Source organism: Bubalus kerabau, chromosome 4 (genome assembly GCF_029407905.1).
Source record: "Bubalus kerabau isolate K-KA32 ecotype Philippines breed swamp buffalo chromosome 4, PCC_UOA_SB_1v2, whole genome shotgun sequence".
NCBI lineage: Eukaryota > Metazoa > Chordata > Mammalia > Artiodactyla > Bovidae > Bubalus > Bubalus kerabau.
In genome coordinates this window covers 17596111-17615855 of record NC_073627.1, presented here as the reverse complement: position 1 = coordinate 17615855, position 19745 = coordinate 17596111, and the positions used below count along the sequence as shown (strand labels likewise).

The 19745-nt window shown below is 34.9% G+C and overlaps 1 protein-coding gene across 1 annotated transcript in view; it reads left to right on the top strand.

Moving 5' to 3' along the window:
• EFCAB13 (EF-hand calcium binding domain 13) overlaps nucleotides 1–19745 on the top strand; it is a 239483-nt gene that overhangs the window by 180065 nt on the left and 39673 nt on the right. The window contains exons 39-44 of the mRNA XM_055579601.1: nucleotides 4222–4326; nucleotides 8963–9067; nucleotides 15619–15672; nucleotides 16252–16350; nucleotides 18474–18527; nucleotides 19227–19340. Coding sequence (XP_055435576.1) covers nucleotides 4222–4326; nucleotides 8963–9067; nucleotides 15619–15672; nucleotides 16252–16350; nucleotides 18474–18527; nucleotides 19227–19340 — 531 coding nt within the window. The remainder of the gene's footprint in view (nucleotides 1–4221; nucleotides 4327–8962; nucleotides 9068–15618; nucleotides 15673–16251; nucleotides 16351–18473; nucleotides 18528–19226; nucleotides 19341–19745) is intronic.

Below are 19745 nucleotides of genomic sequence, written 5' to 3'. Positions count from 1 at the left end.
AGGAAGCAACAGTTAGAACTGGACATGGAACAACAGACTGGTTCCAAATAGGAAAAGGAGTATGTCAAGGCTGTATATTGTCACCCTGCTTATTTAACTTATATGCAGAGTACATCATGAGAAACACTGGACTGGAAGAAACACAAGCTGGAATCAAGATTGCTGGGAGAAATATCAATAACCTCAGATATGCAGATGACACCACCCTTATGGCAGAAAGTGAAGAGGAACTCAAAAGCCTCTTGATGAAAGTGAAAGAAGAGAGTGAAAAAGTTGGCTTAAAGCTCAACATTCAGAAAACGAAGATCATGGCATCCAGTCCCATCACTTCATGGGAAATAGATGGGGAAACAGTGGAAACAGTGTCAGACTTTATTTTTTGGGGCTCCAAAATCACTGCAGATGGTGACTGCAGCCATGAAATTAAAAGACGCTTACTCCTTGGAAGGAAAGTTATGACCAACCTAGATAGCATATTCAAAAGCAGAGACATTACTTTGCCAACAAAGATCCGTCTAGTCAAGGCTATGTTTTTTCCTGTGGTCATGTATGGATGTGAGAGTTGGACTGTGAAGAAGGCTGAGCGCTGAAGAATTGATGCTTTTGAACTGTGGTGTTGGAGAAGACTCTTGAGAGTCCCTTGGACTGCAAGGAGATCCAACCAGTCCATTCTGAAGGAGATCAGCCCTGGGATTTCTTTGGAAGGAATGATGCTGAAGCTGAAACTCCAGTACTTTGGCCACCTCATGCGAAGAGTTGACTCATTGGAAAAGACTCTGATGCTGGGAGGGATTGGGGGAAGGAGGAGAAAAGGGCGACAGAGGATGAGATGGCTGGATGGCATCACTGACTCAATGGACGTGAGTCTGAGTGAACTCTGGGAGTTGGTAATGGACAGGGAGGCCTGGCGTGCTGTGATTCATGGGGTCACAAAGAGTCGGACACGACTGAGCGACTGAACTGAAATACATATATATACATATAAATGTGTTTTATATATAATATAAATATAGATGTGTTTTATATATATATATATATATATATATACACTCAGTATTACTCAGCCATGATAGACAAGGAAATAATGCCATTTGCAGCAGCATGGCAAGATTAGAGATTATCATGCTAAGTGAAGTATGTCAGATGGAGAAAGACAAATATCATATGATATCACTTACATATAGAATCTTTTGAAATGATACAAATGAACTTATTTACAAAACAGAAACAGAGTCACAGACTTAGAAAACAAAGTTGGTTACCAGAGAGGAAAGCAGCAGGATAAATTAGGAGGTTGGAGTTAACCTACACACACTACTATATATAAAATAGTCAAAAGGACCTACTGTATAGCACAGGAAGCTCTTCTCAATACTCTGTAATATCCTATATGGGAAAAGGATCTGAAAAAGAATAAATATATGTATAAGTAAATCACGTTGCTGTGCACTTGAAACTAACACAACATTGTGAATCAACGATACTCTAATATAAAATAAAATTTTTAAAAGTACCCTTTCTTGTTCCTCAAAATTATGTTAGTTATTTTGTAATTCTTAGTCTTCCATGAATTTTATAAACTGTTTCTAAAATCTATGATTAATACCATTTGGATTTTAATTGAATATGTATTAAAATTAGTATTGTGGTATTTGCAGACTCTTGTTGATTTTCCGATGTTAATCTAGTTTCCCACAACCTTACAAAGATAGTTAAAATCAATTATTTCTTTTTCTTGTTAAATTTAATTTGTTAGGAATTGCAGCCCAATTTGAATACTAGAGGTAAAACAGGCTTTCTTGTCTTTTTGTGGTTTTAATGGACAAACTTCTGAAGTTTCACCATTGAATAACGGTGTCTACTTTTACATTTGTTTGTTTTATTGAGGTGAAATTCACATATTCATATAACATAAAATTAGCTGCTATGAAATAGATAATTCAGTGGTATTTAGTACATTCACAATATTGTACAATCACCAATTCCAGAACATTTTTGTCTTCTTTTTAAGAATCTCCGTTATTTTAAGCCATTACTTTACACTAATCCCACCTTTGGTATTAGAGTAATATTGGCCTCATAGAATGAATTAGAAATTATTTCCTCCTCTTCTATTTTTTTGGAAGAGTTTAGAAAAATTGGTATTAATTCTTCTTTAAATGTTAGTAGAATTCACCAATGAAACCAACTGGTCCCAGGCTTTTTTTTTGGTTGAGAAGTTTTTAATTGCTGATTCAATCTCTTTACTTGTAAAAAGGCTGTTAAAGGTCTATTTCTATTTCTTCTGGAGTCAATTTTGGTAATTTATGTTTCTAGGAATATATCCTTTTCATCTAGTCTATCTAATTTGTTGGCATGTACTTATTCATAGTATTCTCACATAATCCTTTTTATTTCTCTGAGGTCTGTAGTATGTCCCCACTTTCATTATTTATTTTAGTATATTGCATCTTTTTCCTTAATCAATTTAGCTAAAGATTTGTCAGTTTTATTGATCTTTTCAAAGAGTCAACTTTTCATTTTCTTGATTCTCCTGATTTTTCTGACTTCTATTTCATCTCTCTCTACACTCTAATTTATTATTCCCTTCTTTCTACTAGCTTTGAATCTAGTTTGACATAATCCACTTCCAGGGCTTATGAAGTGCCCAGTCTTGCCTGAGGTATATGGCCACATAGAGGAAGGTTACCAAATTAGAGTTCTGATAGCAGAAAGAATAGTAAGTAGTTATGGCTGATTGTTAGACAACAAGCAATGTCTGCCACATACCTGCAAAGCCTACTATGTGGCCTAATTCTTATTAACAATTCTTAACATATTTAATAAATGAATTAATCAGTAGACAAAAAATAATGAGGAAGAAAATTTCCTGTGGTGGGAAATGGTAGAAAGCTTTAACACTTGTCTCAAATGTATGCTAAGTTGCTTCAGTAGTGTCCAATTCTGTGCGACCCTATGGACTGTAGCCTGCCAGGCTCCTCTGTCCATGGGATTCTCCAGGCGAGAATACTGGAATGGGTTGCCATTTCCTTCTCCATGGGATCTTTCTGACCCAAAAATCGAACTCACATCTCTATGTCTCCTGGATTGGCAGGCAGGTTCTTTACCACTAGTGCCACCTGGGAAGCGTGTCTCACATGTATAGGAATCAAGTATTTACAGCAAGTCATGGTGATTGAAAATATTGGAGAAAAAGAAATTTAGCAAAGAATGAAAGATGAAAAGTATAGACCCTTTTCCATTTGTGGTGACCACTGATGGAGCTTTATGGCTGGCATAAATCATATCTTGATCTCCTTATGCAGGAGTGTATAGCTTCATATAAACTAGAGAATCCTTGTAATCTAGGAAACAGTTGGTTCTTAATTTTATTGGGTGAATTATTGAAATCTAGTAAATTATAAATTAATATACATTTATAAAATACAATAAAATAAAAATAGTTGGTTTTGACTAGGAGCTATAAACAAGTATTTTATACCTTTTTCCTGAATCTCAATCATTTGTATTAACTGCACCTTTTCTAATAGCTAATGGAAAGATTGTTCTCAATAAGCTAATGGATGGAGTAAAAAATGTTATAGGTGAGTGACAAATACTCTAAATCTAAGAAAATAAATTATTGTACTAAATTATATTTAATGATTTTTTATCATAGCATTGTCATAACTGTTTCATCATCATTGTTGATTTAGACATTTTTCCTTTTTATTAATGAGTGGTATTTATCAAATTTTCCAGAGTTGGTTGGACTGTAGATAATCTATATTTTAATAACAGTGCTTCGGTGCAGTCTTTTGATAAGAAGTATCTTATTCTATGAACCATTTGTCAACAACATATTTCATATGAGTTTATAATTATCACATATTAGTCTAGATGACCAAAGTATAGGTGTAGATGAAGCACTGTAGATGAAGCGAAGCTTCAACTTATATAGGTAATCATGTAAAGACCAACACAAATTTCATTCAATAACTAAAGATCAAACATCTAAAATATTCTAATTTATTGTGGTACTTTATATCCCTACATTCTACTGTATACTATATTATCCTGTCCACATGATTAGGAGATAATACTTTTCACATATGTTTGTGATGAAGCTTTGCTCTTGATTCAATAACTGAAGTCAGTGCTACATAGGGAAATATTTATTTTTATATTTTAAATCTTTAAGTAATTTTTAAAATTCTTACATTTTATACTCATTATTTGTAGGGGAAGACATTGATATCTCTGACACAGAAGGTGTTCTGGAAAACATGAGGATACAATTTTCAGATAAGGAATGCTTGGAGTTATTGAAAAAGTTATCAGCTGATGGTAAGCATTTCAAATATCACTGTAACAGTAGTTCCCAAGAGGGGACAGTTTTGCTCCCAAAGAAACATTTGACAGTGTCTGGAAACGTTTTAGGTTGTCACAACTTGGTGGGGGAGGAGGAAATGTCACTGGCATCTGGTGGATAGAAGACATCTAGTGCATAGGACAGGCCCGTACAGCAAAGAATTATCCAAAATGTTAGCAGTGCTTTTGTGAAGAAACTTTGCAGTAAAACCTTTAAGAAAACTTAGATTTGTGTGTTTAAGAATGTCTATTCCATTTGAGACTTGAAGAAAAAGTTTGTCAAAAATTAAGAAATCTTAATTGTATAACTTAGTTCTTCATTTGAAAATCAAGAAACATACCATTATCATGAATAAGTGCTGAGAAATACCTGCCATTACTCTTAATTCTACTGGAATACTTAAGAGAGAAAATTGAAGAAAAAGGAAGTGTGGATGTTCAGTCATTCTGTTGTGTCCAACTCTTCATGACTCCATGAACTGTAGCCAGCCTGGCTTCCCTGTCCTTCACTATCTCCTGGAGTTTTCTCAAGCTCTTGTCCATTGAGTCGATGATGCCTTCCAACCATCTCATCCTCTGTCACATCCTTCCCCTCTTGTCCTCAATCTTTCCCAGCATCAGGGTCTTTTCCAATGAGTTGGCTCTTCACATCAGGTGGCCAAAGTATTGGAACTTCAGCATCAGCCCTTTCGATGAATAGTCAGGGTTGATTTCATTTAGGATTGACTGGTTTGATCTCATTGCTGTTCAAGGGATTCTCAAGAGTCTTCCCCTGCACCACAATTCAAAAACATCAATTCTGCAGTGTTCAACATTGTCTATGTCCAACTCTCACACCTGTACATGACTACTGGAAACACCAAAGATTTGACTCTTTAGACTTTTGTCAGCAAAATGATGTCTCTGCTTTTTAATATGCTATTGAGGTTTGTCATAGCTTTTCTTCCCAAGGAGCATGTGTCTTTTAATTTCATGGCTGCAGTCACTGTCCTCAGTGATTTTGGAGCCCAAGAAAATAAAATCTTCCTCTGTTTCCATTTTTTTCCCATCTATTTGCCATGAAGTGATGGGACCGGATGCCATGATCTTAGTTTTCTGAATGTTGAGTTTTAAGCCAGCTTTTTCACTTTCCTCAAGAGGCTCTTTAGTTCTCTTCACTTTCTGCCCTAAGGGTGGTGTCATCTGCATATGTGAGGTTATTGATATTTCTCCCTGCAATCTTGATTCTAGCTTGAGCTTCATCCAGTCCAGCATTTCTTATGATGTACTCTGCATAGAAGTTAAATAAGCAGGGTGACAATATACAGCCTTGAGGTACTCCTTTCCCAGTTTGGAGCCAGTCAGTTGTTCCATGTCTGGTTATAACTGTTGCTTCTTGACCTGCATACAGGTTTCTCAGGAGGCAGATAAAGTGGTATGGTATTCCCATCTGTTTAAGAATTTCCCACAGTTCGTTGAGATCCACACAGTCAAAGGGCTTAGTGTAGTCAATGAATCAGAAGTAGATGTTTTTCTGGAATTCTCTTGCTTTTTCTGTGATCCAACAGATGTTGGCAATTTATCTCTGGTTCCTCTTCCTTTTCTAAATCTAGCTTGAGCATCTGGAAGTTCTTGGTTCATGTACTAGTGAAACCTGGCATGGAGAATTTTGAGCATTACTTTGTTACATGTGAGATGAGTGCAATTGTACAACAGTTTGAACATTCTTTGGCATTACCTTTCTTTGGGACTAGAATGAAGACTGACCTTTTCCAGGTCTGTGGCCACTGCTGAGTTTTCCAAATTTGCTGGCATATTGAGAGCAGCACTTTAACAGCATCATCTTTTAGGATTTGAAATAGCTCAACTGGAATTCTGTCACCTCCACTAGCTTTGTTCATAGTGATGCTTCCTAAGGCCCACTTGACTTCACACTCCAGGATATCTGGCTTTAGTTGAATGACCACACAATCATGTTTATCTGGATTATTAAGACCTTTCTTGTATAGTTCTTTTGTGTATTCTTGCCACCTCTTCTTAATCTCTTCTGCTTTTGTTAGGTCCTTACTATTTTGTCCTTTATCATCCCCATCATTGCATGAAATGTTCTCTTGATACCTCCAGTTTTCTTGAAGAGATCTCTAGTCTTTCCCATTCTATTGTTTTCCTCTATTTCTTTGCACTAATCACTGAGGAAGGCTTTCTTATCTCTCCTTGTTATTCTTTGGAACTCTGCATTCAGATTAATATATCTTTCCCTTTCTTCTTTGCCTTTCACTTCTCTTCTTTTCTCAGCTATTTGTAAGGCCTCCTCAGACAACCATTTTGCCTTCTTTCATTTCTTTTTCTTTGGGGATAATTTTGGGCACTGTCTCCTATACATACAAACCTCTGTCCATAGTTCTTCAGGCACTTTGTCTATTAGATCTAATCCTTTGAATCTAGTTGTCACTTCTACTGTATAATCATAAGGGATTTGATTTAAGTCATACCTGAGTGGCCTAGTGGTTTTCCTTACTTTCTTCAATTTAAGTCTGTATATTGCAGTAAGGAGTTCATGATCTGAGCCACAGCCAGCTCCCAGTCTTGTTTTTGCTGACTGTATAGAGCTTCTCCATCTTTGGCGACAAAAAATATAATCAATCTGATTTCAGTATTGACCATCTGGTGACGTCCATGTGCAGAGTCGTCTCTTGTATTGTTGGAAGAGGGTGTTTGCTATGACCGGTGTGTTCTCTTGACAAAAATTGGTTGGCATTTGTCCTGTTTCATTTTGTACTCCAAGGCCAAACTTGCCTGTTACTCCAGGTATCTCTTGACTTCCTATTTTTTGCATTCCAGTCCCCTATGGAATGTCATCTTTTTTTGGAGTTAATTCTAGAAAGTCTTATATATCTTCATGGAACCATTGAATTTCAGCTTCTTTGGCATTAGAGGTTGGGGCATAGACTTAGATTACTGTGATGTTGAATAGTTGGCCTTGGAAACAAACCAAGATCATTTTGTTGTTTTTGAGATTGCACCCAAGTACTGCGTTTCAAACTCTTTTGTTGACTATGAAGGCTACTCCATTTCTTCTAAAGGATTCTTGCCCACAGTAGTAGATATAATGTTCATCTGAATTAAATTCTCCCACTCCGGTCCATTTTAGTTTACTGATTCCTAAAATGTCAGTGGTCACTCTTGCCATCTCTTGTTTGACCAATCCAATATACCTTGATTAAGGGACCTGACATTCCAGGTTTCTATGGAATATTGTTCTTGACAGCATCAGGCTTTACTTTCATTGGACATCGTTTCTGGGCATCATTTCTGCTTTGACTCAGCCTCTTCATTCTTTCTGGAGCAATTTTTCTGCTCTTCCTCTGGAGCATATTGGACAACTACCAGACTGGGGGGCTCATCTTTCAGTATCATATCTTTTGGCCTTTTCATACTGCTCATGGGTTTCTCAAGGCAAGAATGCTGAAGCAGTTTGCCATTCCCTTCTCCAGAAATCCAAATGAGAAAAGTAAAAGGAGGGATTAAAAGACTGCATGTTTTGGCATGGTAGAATAATAATAATAATACTGGCTTTACAATTCAAAGAGAATATGATCACTTTTGTTTGGGGAGGGGAGGGCTGTACCACATGGCATGTGGGACTTTGATCAGGGCTTAAACCCATGTTCCCTACTTTCGAAGCACAGAATCTTAACCACTGGACCACCAGGAAAGTCCCCAAATGATCAGACTTTCAAAGTTTTTTTTAGTTTGTAATGTTTTTATAATTTGATATATATGGAAAAATTTTAAAGCCATCATTCTAAAATGATTTTAAAACCATCTTGGTGACTGATTTCTCTTTTTCCTGAATTATGTGTTTTTTTACAGCTGATGGGAAAATCTATCAGAATAGATTACTGGAAGGTATAAAGACTCTTAGAGATAGGAGAGTCATAATGAAAAAAGCAGATGAGTGCTCTGTAATTTACCATTTTTTTGTTGTAGTATAAAACACGTAAGATAAAATTTCTATTTCAGTAACATTAAGTATACAACCTTTTGTAACCATTACCACCATGCATAACCAGAAACTTTTCATCACCCCAAACAGAAATGCTATCAAAAAGTCCATTAAGAAATAATTTCCCATTCCCCTCTCCTCTGCCCTGAGTAACCACTACTCTACTTTCTATCTCTATGAATTTGCCTATTTTATGTACCTTATGTAAGTAAGTATCATTTAATTTTGTTTTTTTTTTTTTTTTTCAAGAAAAATCCATATTCCTTTGGAATTTCCCAAACTTTGGCAGGGCTTGGAAAAATCAAAATCTGAATCTGTACCGTAAAAAAATAAAAGATTTCTTTTATTCATAAAATTTGATCAACAGTAAAGCCAACCAGTCTGAAAATTTAGTCAGCAATAACAACCACCACCCCTTAGTTGAACAGAAGAATTGACTGGATTGTCTAGTTTTGTGTTTGTTTGTTTGTTTGTTTCTTTTTTATTTTATTTTATTTTCAAACTTTACAACATTGTATTAGTTTTGCCAAACATCAAAATGAATCCACCACAGGCACACCTGGATTGTCTAGTTTTGTCAGATTTTTAAATTACTATATTTTGCTGTCATCCCTGTCTCTTTCTAAGGAGGGAAAATTGATGTCGGTAAATTGGACACAGTTCTGGAAAACATGGGGATGAATCTCACAGAAAAGGAACTTAAAGATCTGACACGGAGCCTGCAAACTGATGGTGAGCAACAAATGGTGAACATTCGGAGTTCAAATAGCAGAGTAGTTAAAGGCACAGATGCTAGAACCAGACTGACTGCGTTTGAATTCTAACTCTTAAGGTTTAAAATTATGGCATCTTAATGTTTTTCTGTCTCAGTTTCTTCATATATGAAAGAAGTACATTAATAGCACATCCTTAATAGAATTTTGTGAGGATTAAATTGAACCAGTGCCTGGTATTATACATAATGTGCCCAATAAAGTCACTTATTACTATGATAAATATTAGTTATAATCATTTCTATTATTATTAAGCACCTCTGAAAGCTTGTGAGATTATAGACCTCTTCAAAATGCTTACTTGACATCAAGCTGCTTAGAAAAACTTTGAAAACCCAATATGGACGTAAGAACAAACATTTTCTCTTGACTTTTACATTAATTTATGTTAATGTTTTCTTTTGCATGATGAAGTCTACACATTGCTGAGAATGTCAACAGGATTACTGAAGGACCATTAGGGAGACAGGAAAAAAGAGAAAAAGTGGGGAGAGGTTGCAGAGGGCAAGGCTTGTGACAATAGGATATAACAAAATTAAAAGAGTAAAATTGAAAAAAAACAAGGGAGAAACAAAGAAAGCCTACTGAGCATAATGATTAAAATTTCACCCCAAATTGCATCAGATTGCAGAGATATCGTCCCCCAGCTATTTAAAATAGAAGCACAAAGATGGTGTCACTTTTTTTGTCCCCTTAGAGAGTCTCATCACAGAGCAAAGTTGTCTATAATTTGGGCCACCCTGTGAACATGGTCTTCCTCCTTTAGAAGGCTATCAAGGTTCCTATATGATGTTGCCAGACTCCATTATCCAGGAGCTGATGCTGAACTTCAGTTCCCTCTTGGAAACCTGGAAACAAGCTCTGATTTTAGTGTAACTAATCACAGAGCAATTCCCTCCTAGAAGGACAAGATCTAGAATATGTGAACTTTAGAAGATTCCAGTAAGGCTAAGAAATACCTCACCACTGGACAAATCCATTTTCCCCATCTTAATCAGATGCCATTTAGTAGGAATTTTGTCATTTCTTTACATTTTTCAGAGATAAGTTCTTGTGTTTTTTTTAAGTTAATTTATTGATTTATTTTAATTGGAGGCTAATTACTTTACAGTATTGTAGTGGTTTTTGCCATGCATTGACATGAATAAGCCATGGGTGTACATGTGTCCTCCATCCTGAACCTCCCTCCCAACTCCCTCCCCATCCCATCCCTCAGAGTTGTCCCAGTGCATCGGCTATGAAAGCCCTGTTTCATGCATCGAACTTGGACTGGTGATTTATTTCACATATGGTAATATACATGTTTCAATGCTATTCTTTCAAATCATCTCACCCTCGCCTTTTCCCACAGAGTCCAAAAGTCTGTTCTTTACATCTGTGTCTCTTTTGCTGTCTCAAATATAGGATCATCTTTACCATCTTTCTAAATTCCATATATATGTGTTAATATACTGGTTTGGTGTTTTTCTTTCTGACTTACTTCACTCTGTATAATAGGCTCCAGTTTCATCCACTTCATTAGAACTGATTCAAATGCATTCTTTTTAATAGCTGAGTAATATTCCATTGTGTATAAGTACCACAACTTTCTTATCTACTTGTCTGCTGATGGGCATCTAGGTTGCTTTCATGCCCTAGCTATTGTAAACAGTGCTGCGATGAACATTAGGGTACACGTGTCTCTTTCAATTCTGATTTCCTTGGTGTGTATGCCCAGCAGTGGGATTGCTGGGTCATATGGCAGTTCTATTTGAGTTTTTTAAGGAATCTCCACACTGTTCTCCATAGTGGCTGTACTAGTCTGCATTTCCACCAACAGTGTGAGAGGGTTCCCTTTTCTCCCCACCCTCTTCAGCATTTATTGTTTGTAGACATTTTGATAGCAGCCATTCTGATCATCGTGAGATGGTACCTCATTATGGTTTTGATTTGCATTTTTCTGATAATAAGTGATGTTGAGCATCTTTTCATGTGTTTGTTAGCCATCTGTATGTCTTCTTTGGAGAAATGTCTGTTTAGTTCTTTGGCCTATTTTTTGATTGGGTCATTTATTTTTCTGGAATTGAGTTGCATGAGCTGCTTGTATATTTTTGAGATTATTTCTTTGTCAGTTGCTTCATTTGCTATTATTTTCTCCCATTCTGAAGGCTGTCTTTTCACCTTGCTTATAGTTTCCTTCATTGTGCAAAAGTTCTTAAGTTTAATTAGGTCCCATTTGCTTATTTTTTGCTTTTATTTCCATTACTCTGGGAAGTGGGTCATAGAGAATCCTGCTGTGATTATGTCAGAGAGTGTTTTGACTATGTTTTCCTCTAGGAGTTTTATGGTTTCTGGTCTTACATTTAGATCTTTAATCCATTTTGAGTTTATTTTTGTGTATGGAACTTATATGCAGAGTACATCATGAGAAATGCTGGGCTGGAGGAAGCACAAGCTGGAATCAAGATTTCCGGGAGAAATATCAATAACCTCAGATATGCAGATGACCCCACCCTTATGGCAGAAAGTGAAGAAGAACTAAAGAGCCTCTTGATGAAAGTGAAAGAGGAGAGTGAAAAAGTTGGCTTAAAGCTCAACATTCAGAAAACGAAGATCATGGCATCTGGTCCCATCCCTTCATGGCAAATAGATGGGAAAACAGTGAAAACAGTGGCTGACTTTATTTTTCTGGGCTCCAAAATCACTGCAGACAGAGATTGCAGCCATGAAATTGAAAGACATTTATTCCTTGGAAGGAAAGTCATGACCAACCTAGACAGCATATTAAAAAGCAGAGACATTACTTTGTCCACAAAGGTCCATCTAGTCAAGGCTATGGTTTTTCCAGTGGTCATGTATGGATGTGAGAGTTGGACTATAAAGAAAGCTGAGCACTGAAGAATTGATGCTTTTGAACTGTGGTGTTGGAGAAGACTCTTGAGAATCCCTTGGACTGCAAGGAGATCCAACCAGTCCATCCTAAAGGAGATCATCCCTGGGTGTTCATTGGAAGGACTGATGTTGAAGCTGAAACTCCAGTACTTTGGCCACCTCATGCAAAGAGCTGACTCATTTGAAAAGACCCTGATGCTGGGAAAGATTGAGGGCAGAAGGGGAAGGGGACAACAGAAGATGAGATGGTTAGATGGCATCACCGACCCAATGGACATGGGTTTGGGTAGACTCCGGGAGTTGGTGATGGACAGGGAGGCCTGGCATGCTGCAGTTCATGGTGTTGGAGAGAGTCAGACATGACTGAGTGACTGACCTGAACTGAACTGAACTGATGGTGTTAGAAAGTGTTCTAGTTTCATTCTTTTACAAGTGGTTGACCAGTTTTCCCAGCACCACTTGTTAAAGAGATTGTCTTTTCTCCATTGTATATTCTTGCCTCCTTTGTCAAAGACAAGGTGTTCATAGGTGCATGGATTTATATCTGGGCTTTCTATTTTGTTCCATTAATCTATATTTCTGTCTTTGTGCCAGTACTGTACTGTCTTGATGACTGTAGCTTTGTAGTATAGTCTGAAGTCAGGCAGGTTGATTCCTTCAGTTCCATTTTTCTTTCTCAAGATTGCTTTGGCTATTGCAGGTTTTTTGTATTTCCATACAAATTGTGAAATTATTTGTTCTAGTTCTCTGAAAAATACCGTTGGTAGCTTGATAGGAATTGCATTGAATCTATAGATTGCTTTGGGTAGTATATTCATTTTCTCTATATTGATTCTTCTGATCCATGAACATGGTTTATTTCTCCATCTATTTGTGTCATCTTTGATTCCTTTCATCATTGTTTTATAGTTTTCTATATATAGGTCTCTCGCTTCTTTAGGTTGGAGAAGGCAATGGCACCCCACTCCAGTGCTCTTGCCTGGAAAATCCCATGGATGGAGGAGCCTGGTGGGTTGCGGTCCATGGGGCCGCTAAGAGTCAGACACGACTGAGCGACTTCACTTTGACTTTTCACTTTCATGCATTGGAGAAGGAAATGGCAACCCACTCCAGTGTTCTTGCCTAGAGAGTCCTAGGGATGGGGGAGCCTGATGGGCTGCCGTCTATGGGGTTGCACAGAGTCGGACACGACTGAGGTGACTTAGCAGCTTCTTTAGGTAGATTTATTCCTAAGCATTTTATTATTTTCATTGCAATGGTGAATGGAATTGTTTCCTTAATTTCTGTTTTCTCATTGTTAGTGTATAGGAATGCAAGGGATTTCTGTGTGTTAATTTTATATCCTGCAACTTTACTATATTCATTAATTAGCTCTAGTAATTTTATGGTGCTGTCTTTAGGGTTTTCTACGTAGAGGATCATATCATCTGCAAACAGTGAGAGTTTTACTTCTTCTTTTCCAATCTGGATTCCTTTTATTTCTTTTTCTTCTCTGATTGCTGTGGCTAAAACTTCCAAAACTATGTTGAATAGTAGTGGTGAGAGTGGGCACCTTTGTCTTGTTCCTGATTTTAGGGGAAATGCTTTCAATTTTTCACCACTGAGGATAATGTTTTCTGTGGGTTTATCATATATGGCTTTTATTATGTTGAGATATGTTCATTCTATGCCTGCTTTCTGGAGGTTTTTTATCATATATTGATGTAGAATTTTGTCAAAGACTTTCTCTGCATCTATTGAGATAATCATATGGTTTTTATCTTTCAGTTTGTTAATATGTTGTATCACATTGCTTGATTTGTGAAAACTGAAGAATCCTTGCATCCCTGGGATAAAGCCCATGATATATGATCTTTATAATATGTTGTTGGATTCTGTTTGGTAGAATTTTGTTAAGGATTTTTTCATCTATGTTCATCAGTGATATTGACCTGTAGTTTTCTTTTTTTGTGGCATCTTTGTCTGGTTTTGGTATTAGGGTGATGCTGGCCTTATAGAATGAGTTTGGAAGTTTACCTTCCTCTGCAATTTTCTGGAAGAGTTGGAGTAGGATAGGTGTTAGCTCTTCTCTAATTTTTTTGGTAGAATTCACCTGTGAAGCCATCTGGTCCTGGGCTTTTGTTTGTGGAAGATTTCTTATTACAATTTCTATTTCCATGCTTGTGATGGGTCTGTTAAGATTATCTAGTTCTTCCTGGTTCAGTTTTGGAAGGTTATACTTCCAAAGAAGTATAAGAATTTCTCCATTTCTTCCAAGTTGTCCATTTTATTGGTATATAGTTGCTGATAGTAGTCTCTTATGATCCTTTGTATTTCTGTGTTGTCTGTTGTGATTTCTCCATTTTCATTTCTAATTTTATTGATTTGATTCTTCTCCCTTTGTTTCTTGATGAGTCGGGCTAATCATTTGTCTATTTTATTTATCTCCTCAAAGAACCAGCTTTTAGCTTTTGTTGATTTTTGCTGTAGTCTCCTTTGTTTCTTTTTCATTTATTTCTGCCCTAATTTTTAAGATTTCTTTCCTTCTACTAACCCTGGGATTCTTCATTTCTTCTTTTTCTAGTTGCTTTAGGTGTAAAGTTAGGTAATTTATTTGATTTTTCTTTTGCTTCTTGAGGTAAGCTTGTATTCCTATGAACCTTCCCCTTAGCACTGTTTTACTGAATCCCATAGGTTTTGGGTTGTCGTTTTCATTTTCATTCATTTCTATGCATATTTTTATTTCTTTTTTGATTTCTTCTGTGATTTGTTGGTTATTCAGAAGTGTGTTGTTTAGCATCCATATATTTGTATGCTTTTAAGACCTTTTTCTTTAGCTCAGAATGCCCATCTGAAATTATAATGGATTTTTTATTATGTTTAATAGTTGTATTTTCTCAATAGTGTAATATATAATTCAAATTTTAATTTTTGCTGTTAGTCAACAGGTAAATATTTGGAAAATAAAAGCACAAGAATGTTTCACTGTTTTCCTCTTTCTCAATACTTAATATAATTGAGATTCTGATTTAGTGAACTTATTTTGTCTCTCTAATGTTTCTATTTGAATGTCCTTTTAATAACTGATGAAATAGATCATTGAATATCTATTATATACAAAGGTTGTAATTAACAATTGTGTAGGTATTAAGTCAGTTATAACTTGCACATGTAATTCCAGTCAATGAATTTTTTTGGCTTAATTATAATAGTGAATAAATAATGAGTATGTGTCAACTTTATACGAGTAGAAAATTTCCAAACATAAAACAGTAAAATATGGTATACATCACCTTTTTAATTTTGACCCAGTAACCTAACTAAATAATGGAGAATTTTCCAATATCTAAATGCTTAAAAGCAGCTAAAGTAAATGGGGCTTCTTTTGCATATAATTCTTTTATGCTGAAAGTTTTAATATCTTAAAAAAATGTCAGTGTCACATTGTTAATATAGTTACATATGTGAAATGTAAAACATTTTTCTTATTTTATACCAATGAAAGGGAGAAATAAAATTCTATAGCAAGTGATAAGTACTAAATTTTTTTTGTTCACTTTCTCATCTTTTGTGTTATGTGTGTGTGTGTGTGTGTGTATAGATATATATAGATATATAGATATATAGATAGATAGATGTAACATGTGTGTTTTCTTGCAGTTGATGGGAAAGTTGATATGAAAAAGGTAATGGATGAAGTGAAAGCCTTCACAGGTTAGTGGTAAATTACTAATAAACTGAACATCTTAGGGTTTGACAATTTTTATGTTTCTATCATGTTTTCCTGCTATCCTGCCACTAGATCCAATGGAAAGTTTTATCTTGTTGCATAAATTTAAGTTAGGAAAAAAGGAAGCAAAAATAAAGCAATACAAAATATACCTACAGGACTAAATCTATATAAGAAATCCTACACTGTAGAGATTTCCTTCCTAATAAAACATTTAGGAATGAAATTCTAGGCAGGCACAATAAATGGCACTGTGAATTCTTGAATAATTGTAAATGAGTCAACAATTGCTTTATTAACAAAGTCATGTAACACTTTCTTATAAGATTATTTTTAATCTTACCTAATAAGCTATCTAGGTGGATTAACTGAACAGTAATATAAATAAATTTATTTTTTCTCATAATTTAAAAAGAACCTTTGTCTGTTAGTATTGAAGAAACAATTAAGAGTTCTGATTTCCCCCAAGACTATATAGATGGGGACTTCATTGTGCTTTTTGCTATTCAACCTCAAACTTGGAATCATCATTAATAAGTATAATTATTTCTAACTTTTTAAAGGTGAAAATATCAATAACGTGGAAAATGTGCTGAGTGATATGGGAATTGAACTTCCAGAAACAGAATATGCAAAGCTGATGAAAGCACTGCCAGTTAGTGGTAAGCCTAAAAACTGCTGCTGAAACCTTCCTTTGAACAACTAGACCTTGTAAGCCTGGGAGGGAAGTTATAAAGCTTTAGAATTTAATGCCTAAGGATTTAAAATTTAAACTCTGGGTTATTTCTAAAAGTCCACCACCCAGATTGAGGGCTATTGTACAAAATAAATGGCTTGTCCACATCAAAAATGTGAAAATCATGATGGAAAAAGAATGAGGAATTGTCCCCGATTAAGGAATAAAGAAACATGAGAAATTGATTCTTAGTTGCTATATATTGACATTAATGGAACAACTAGTAAAATTTGAGTAAACTCTGTAGATTAGTTAGGTGTGCTGTATCAATCTTAATCTTCTAATTGTGCTGTCACTACGTAGGAGAATTATATACATGTATATGTGTATATATATATATATATATTTTTTTTAAAGATAATGCACACTAAAGTACTTAGTGGTTAAGGGCATTGTACCTGCAAATTCACTTGCAAACATTCAGGAAAAAATAATATGCACCTTCAGAAAGGATGATACAGTAAATATAGTTAAATGTTAACATTTGAAAAATCTGGGTAAAGACTATATGAGAATTCTTTGTACTATTTTTGTTACTTTCTGACTCTGACAGTGTCATGTAGATTTTGGTTTAAGAATCACTGAAATTTCCTGTGAAAATTGCCATGATAAGCAATGATTTTATTCATTCACTTGTCTTATTTTTTAGATTCCACAATAAGTAAAAATATACAGTATTTATCATTCTGTGTGACTTACTTCATGAAGTGTAATACTCTCCAGCTTCAAAACAAAGAGCATGGCAAAATGTCCTCATAAAACTTTTTAAAATTTCCCCTGTATTGATAATTATTTCCCTAGTCTCATTCAGTATCAATCTTAATCTTCTAATTAATGCACACTGTGTTTAGTGTGCATTATCTTAAATATATATGTATGTACACACATATATATACACATATACATGCATATAATTCTCTTACATAGTCACAGCACAATTAGAAGATTAAGTTTGATACTGGTCAATCTCAGTCTGATTTACTGTATTTATGCTTTATCTTTTTCTCAGTTATACTTCCTAGCAATTAATCTGTGTTATTGTTTCCTACCCCACAAACAACCCAATTCTTAGACTTATTTGTTGTTTACTATTTGTTTAATGTATTAATTTCTGCTATAATTTTTGTCAGTTCCTTTTTCTGTCTTTGGAACATTTTCATTCTCTATTATTCTTGAAGTTGAATGATTGACTGTTTTCATTTTTGTTGCTTTAGCCTTATTTCATGGGATCAGATATATAGTTCTTGTTATCATCATTGTTAATTAGCTTACAGTTTCATTTTTCCTCTTGACCCAAATGTTGCTGCCAAAATAATTTTGATATGTTTAGATGGTTGGATTTTTTGACTTCTAGTATTTTAACTTTATTTAAACATAATATTAAAACTTTAGAAAAGTTTTAAGAAGAGTACAAAAAACTCCCTCCTACCCTTTACCCAGGTTCACAATTCGTTTACAATTTGCCCATTAGCTTTATCATTTATTCATACTTTCTCTCTCTATCCATACTCCTCTCTCCAATAAATACACACACGTACATACATTCTTTTTTCCTGAATCAACTGCAGAAATATTAACACTCAACATCCAGAAATAATAAATTGACAAGACTTAATACTTCTGCATGAGATAAAAAGCAAATACCAACCTTGGAAATTATTTGCAACAAGTATAACAAAGAGATAATTAAGAACTTTTTAAAGATCTTTTTTTAAATAAAAAGACCACCTAATATGAAAATGGACTTTTGACAATGGACATAAACATGCATGTATAAATGGGCATGAAACACTTTTTTAAAGAACCTGATCATGTATATTCAGCATGGTAGGATTCTACAAAAAAATGGCTTTGTGGGACAAAGTGTGAATAGTTTTTTATTTTTAAAGATTTTAGTATTTCTTAATGTTATTACTACTTCAAGGTAAAACAGATAAAAGTATTCTAGGACAAATTATTATTATTCTTAAATATAAGAAATAAATTCTATTTTTGTGAATTCCATTATCAGTTTCCCTGTATCATAATCCAAACCCCCTTTTTTAACAGGTGATGGAAAGGTGCATAAAAATAGAACACTAAAGGGTGTGACATCTTTCAGAAGTAAGAATTGTAATGTATTGATTTTTTTGTCTGATATCTTCAGTCTTTTCATAAGATTTTGAATCCTTTATCCTTTTTATATTTTTATTCATTATTTTTGCTTCTTTCAATGTATTTTCATTTTACACAGAAATGATGTGTATACTTTTATCTTCATAGGAAATACCATACATGGAATTTTTCTAGTATTGCTCCCAGGTAAATAATTGGTATGTAATTTTGCAAAGAAAAATTGAAGTGGAAGATTAACATCACCACTGAATTTAGAAAAGTTGTTCAGCAACAATGACAGCCAATTTTGGAGTCTGATCCAAAAAAATAAATAAAACTACTTTGTACAGTAAATCAGGACTACTGGGAGTAATGGATGAGGATTCTCCAGGTCCAGTTACCATTCGGCCCAATAACCTTCTTGAGAACGTCTTCTCTATGTAGACTTGTCACCAGTATAGGTTTTAAGGAAATGTGTTCCATGTTCTTGTACCTATTGACTTTCTCTATACTCTTGGAAAAGTCAAATGGAAGCTATCGTCTTCTTATCAGAAATGGCAATAACAATACAAATATGCAAATTTTATTTTTTGTTGTCTCTTTATTATAATACTTATACATACTCATGAAAGACATTTAAAGACAAATGTGTTTTTCATGTTTTAGATCATTCAGTGGCTTTCATGTTACTTTTCTGTCTTTCTTAAGGGGGAAAAGTTGACATCAGCAACTTGAGACCACTTCTAGAAAAAATGGATATCAAACTCACTGAAAAAGAATTTGAACAGCTAAATGAAAATCTACCTGTTGATGGTATGAATAGTAAGTAGCATTGTCAGTCTCCAAAGGGAGTTTTCTCCATGTCTTACAGCTGAGAATTTCTAAAACTTGATTTAGTTGGTAATAACATAAAAGTTTAAAATCTTAAGGTACCCTAAACTTAAAAGAAAAAAAAAAGCTACAAATGCCAACTATTGTTACTGTCATTCACCATTGTTTTAAGGATTCCAGCTACTTCAATGAGGAAATGGGATGAAACAATACTGAGAAAGAGACAATATTACGTTTTGTTTCAGATGATAGGATTGTGTCTCTAAGAAACACAGAACACAAACTAAAAGAAATCTATTATAATTACTGAGTCTTATACATGCGAAGTCGCTTCAGGCGTGTCCAACTCTTTGCAACTCCATGGACTGTAGCCTGCTGGGCTCCTCTGTCCTTGGG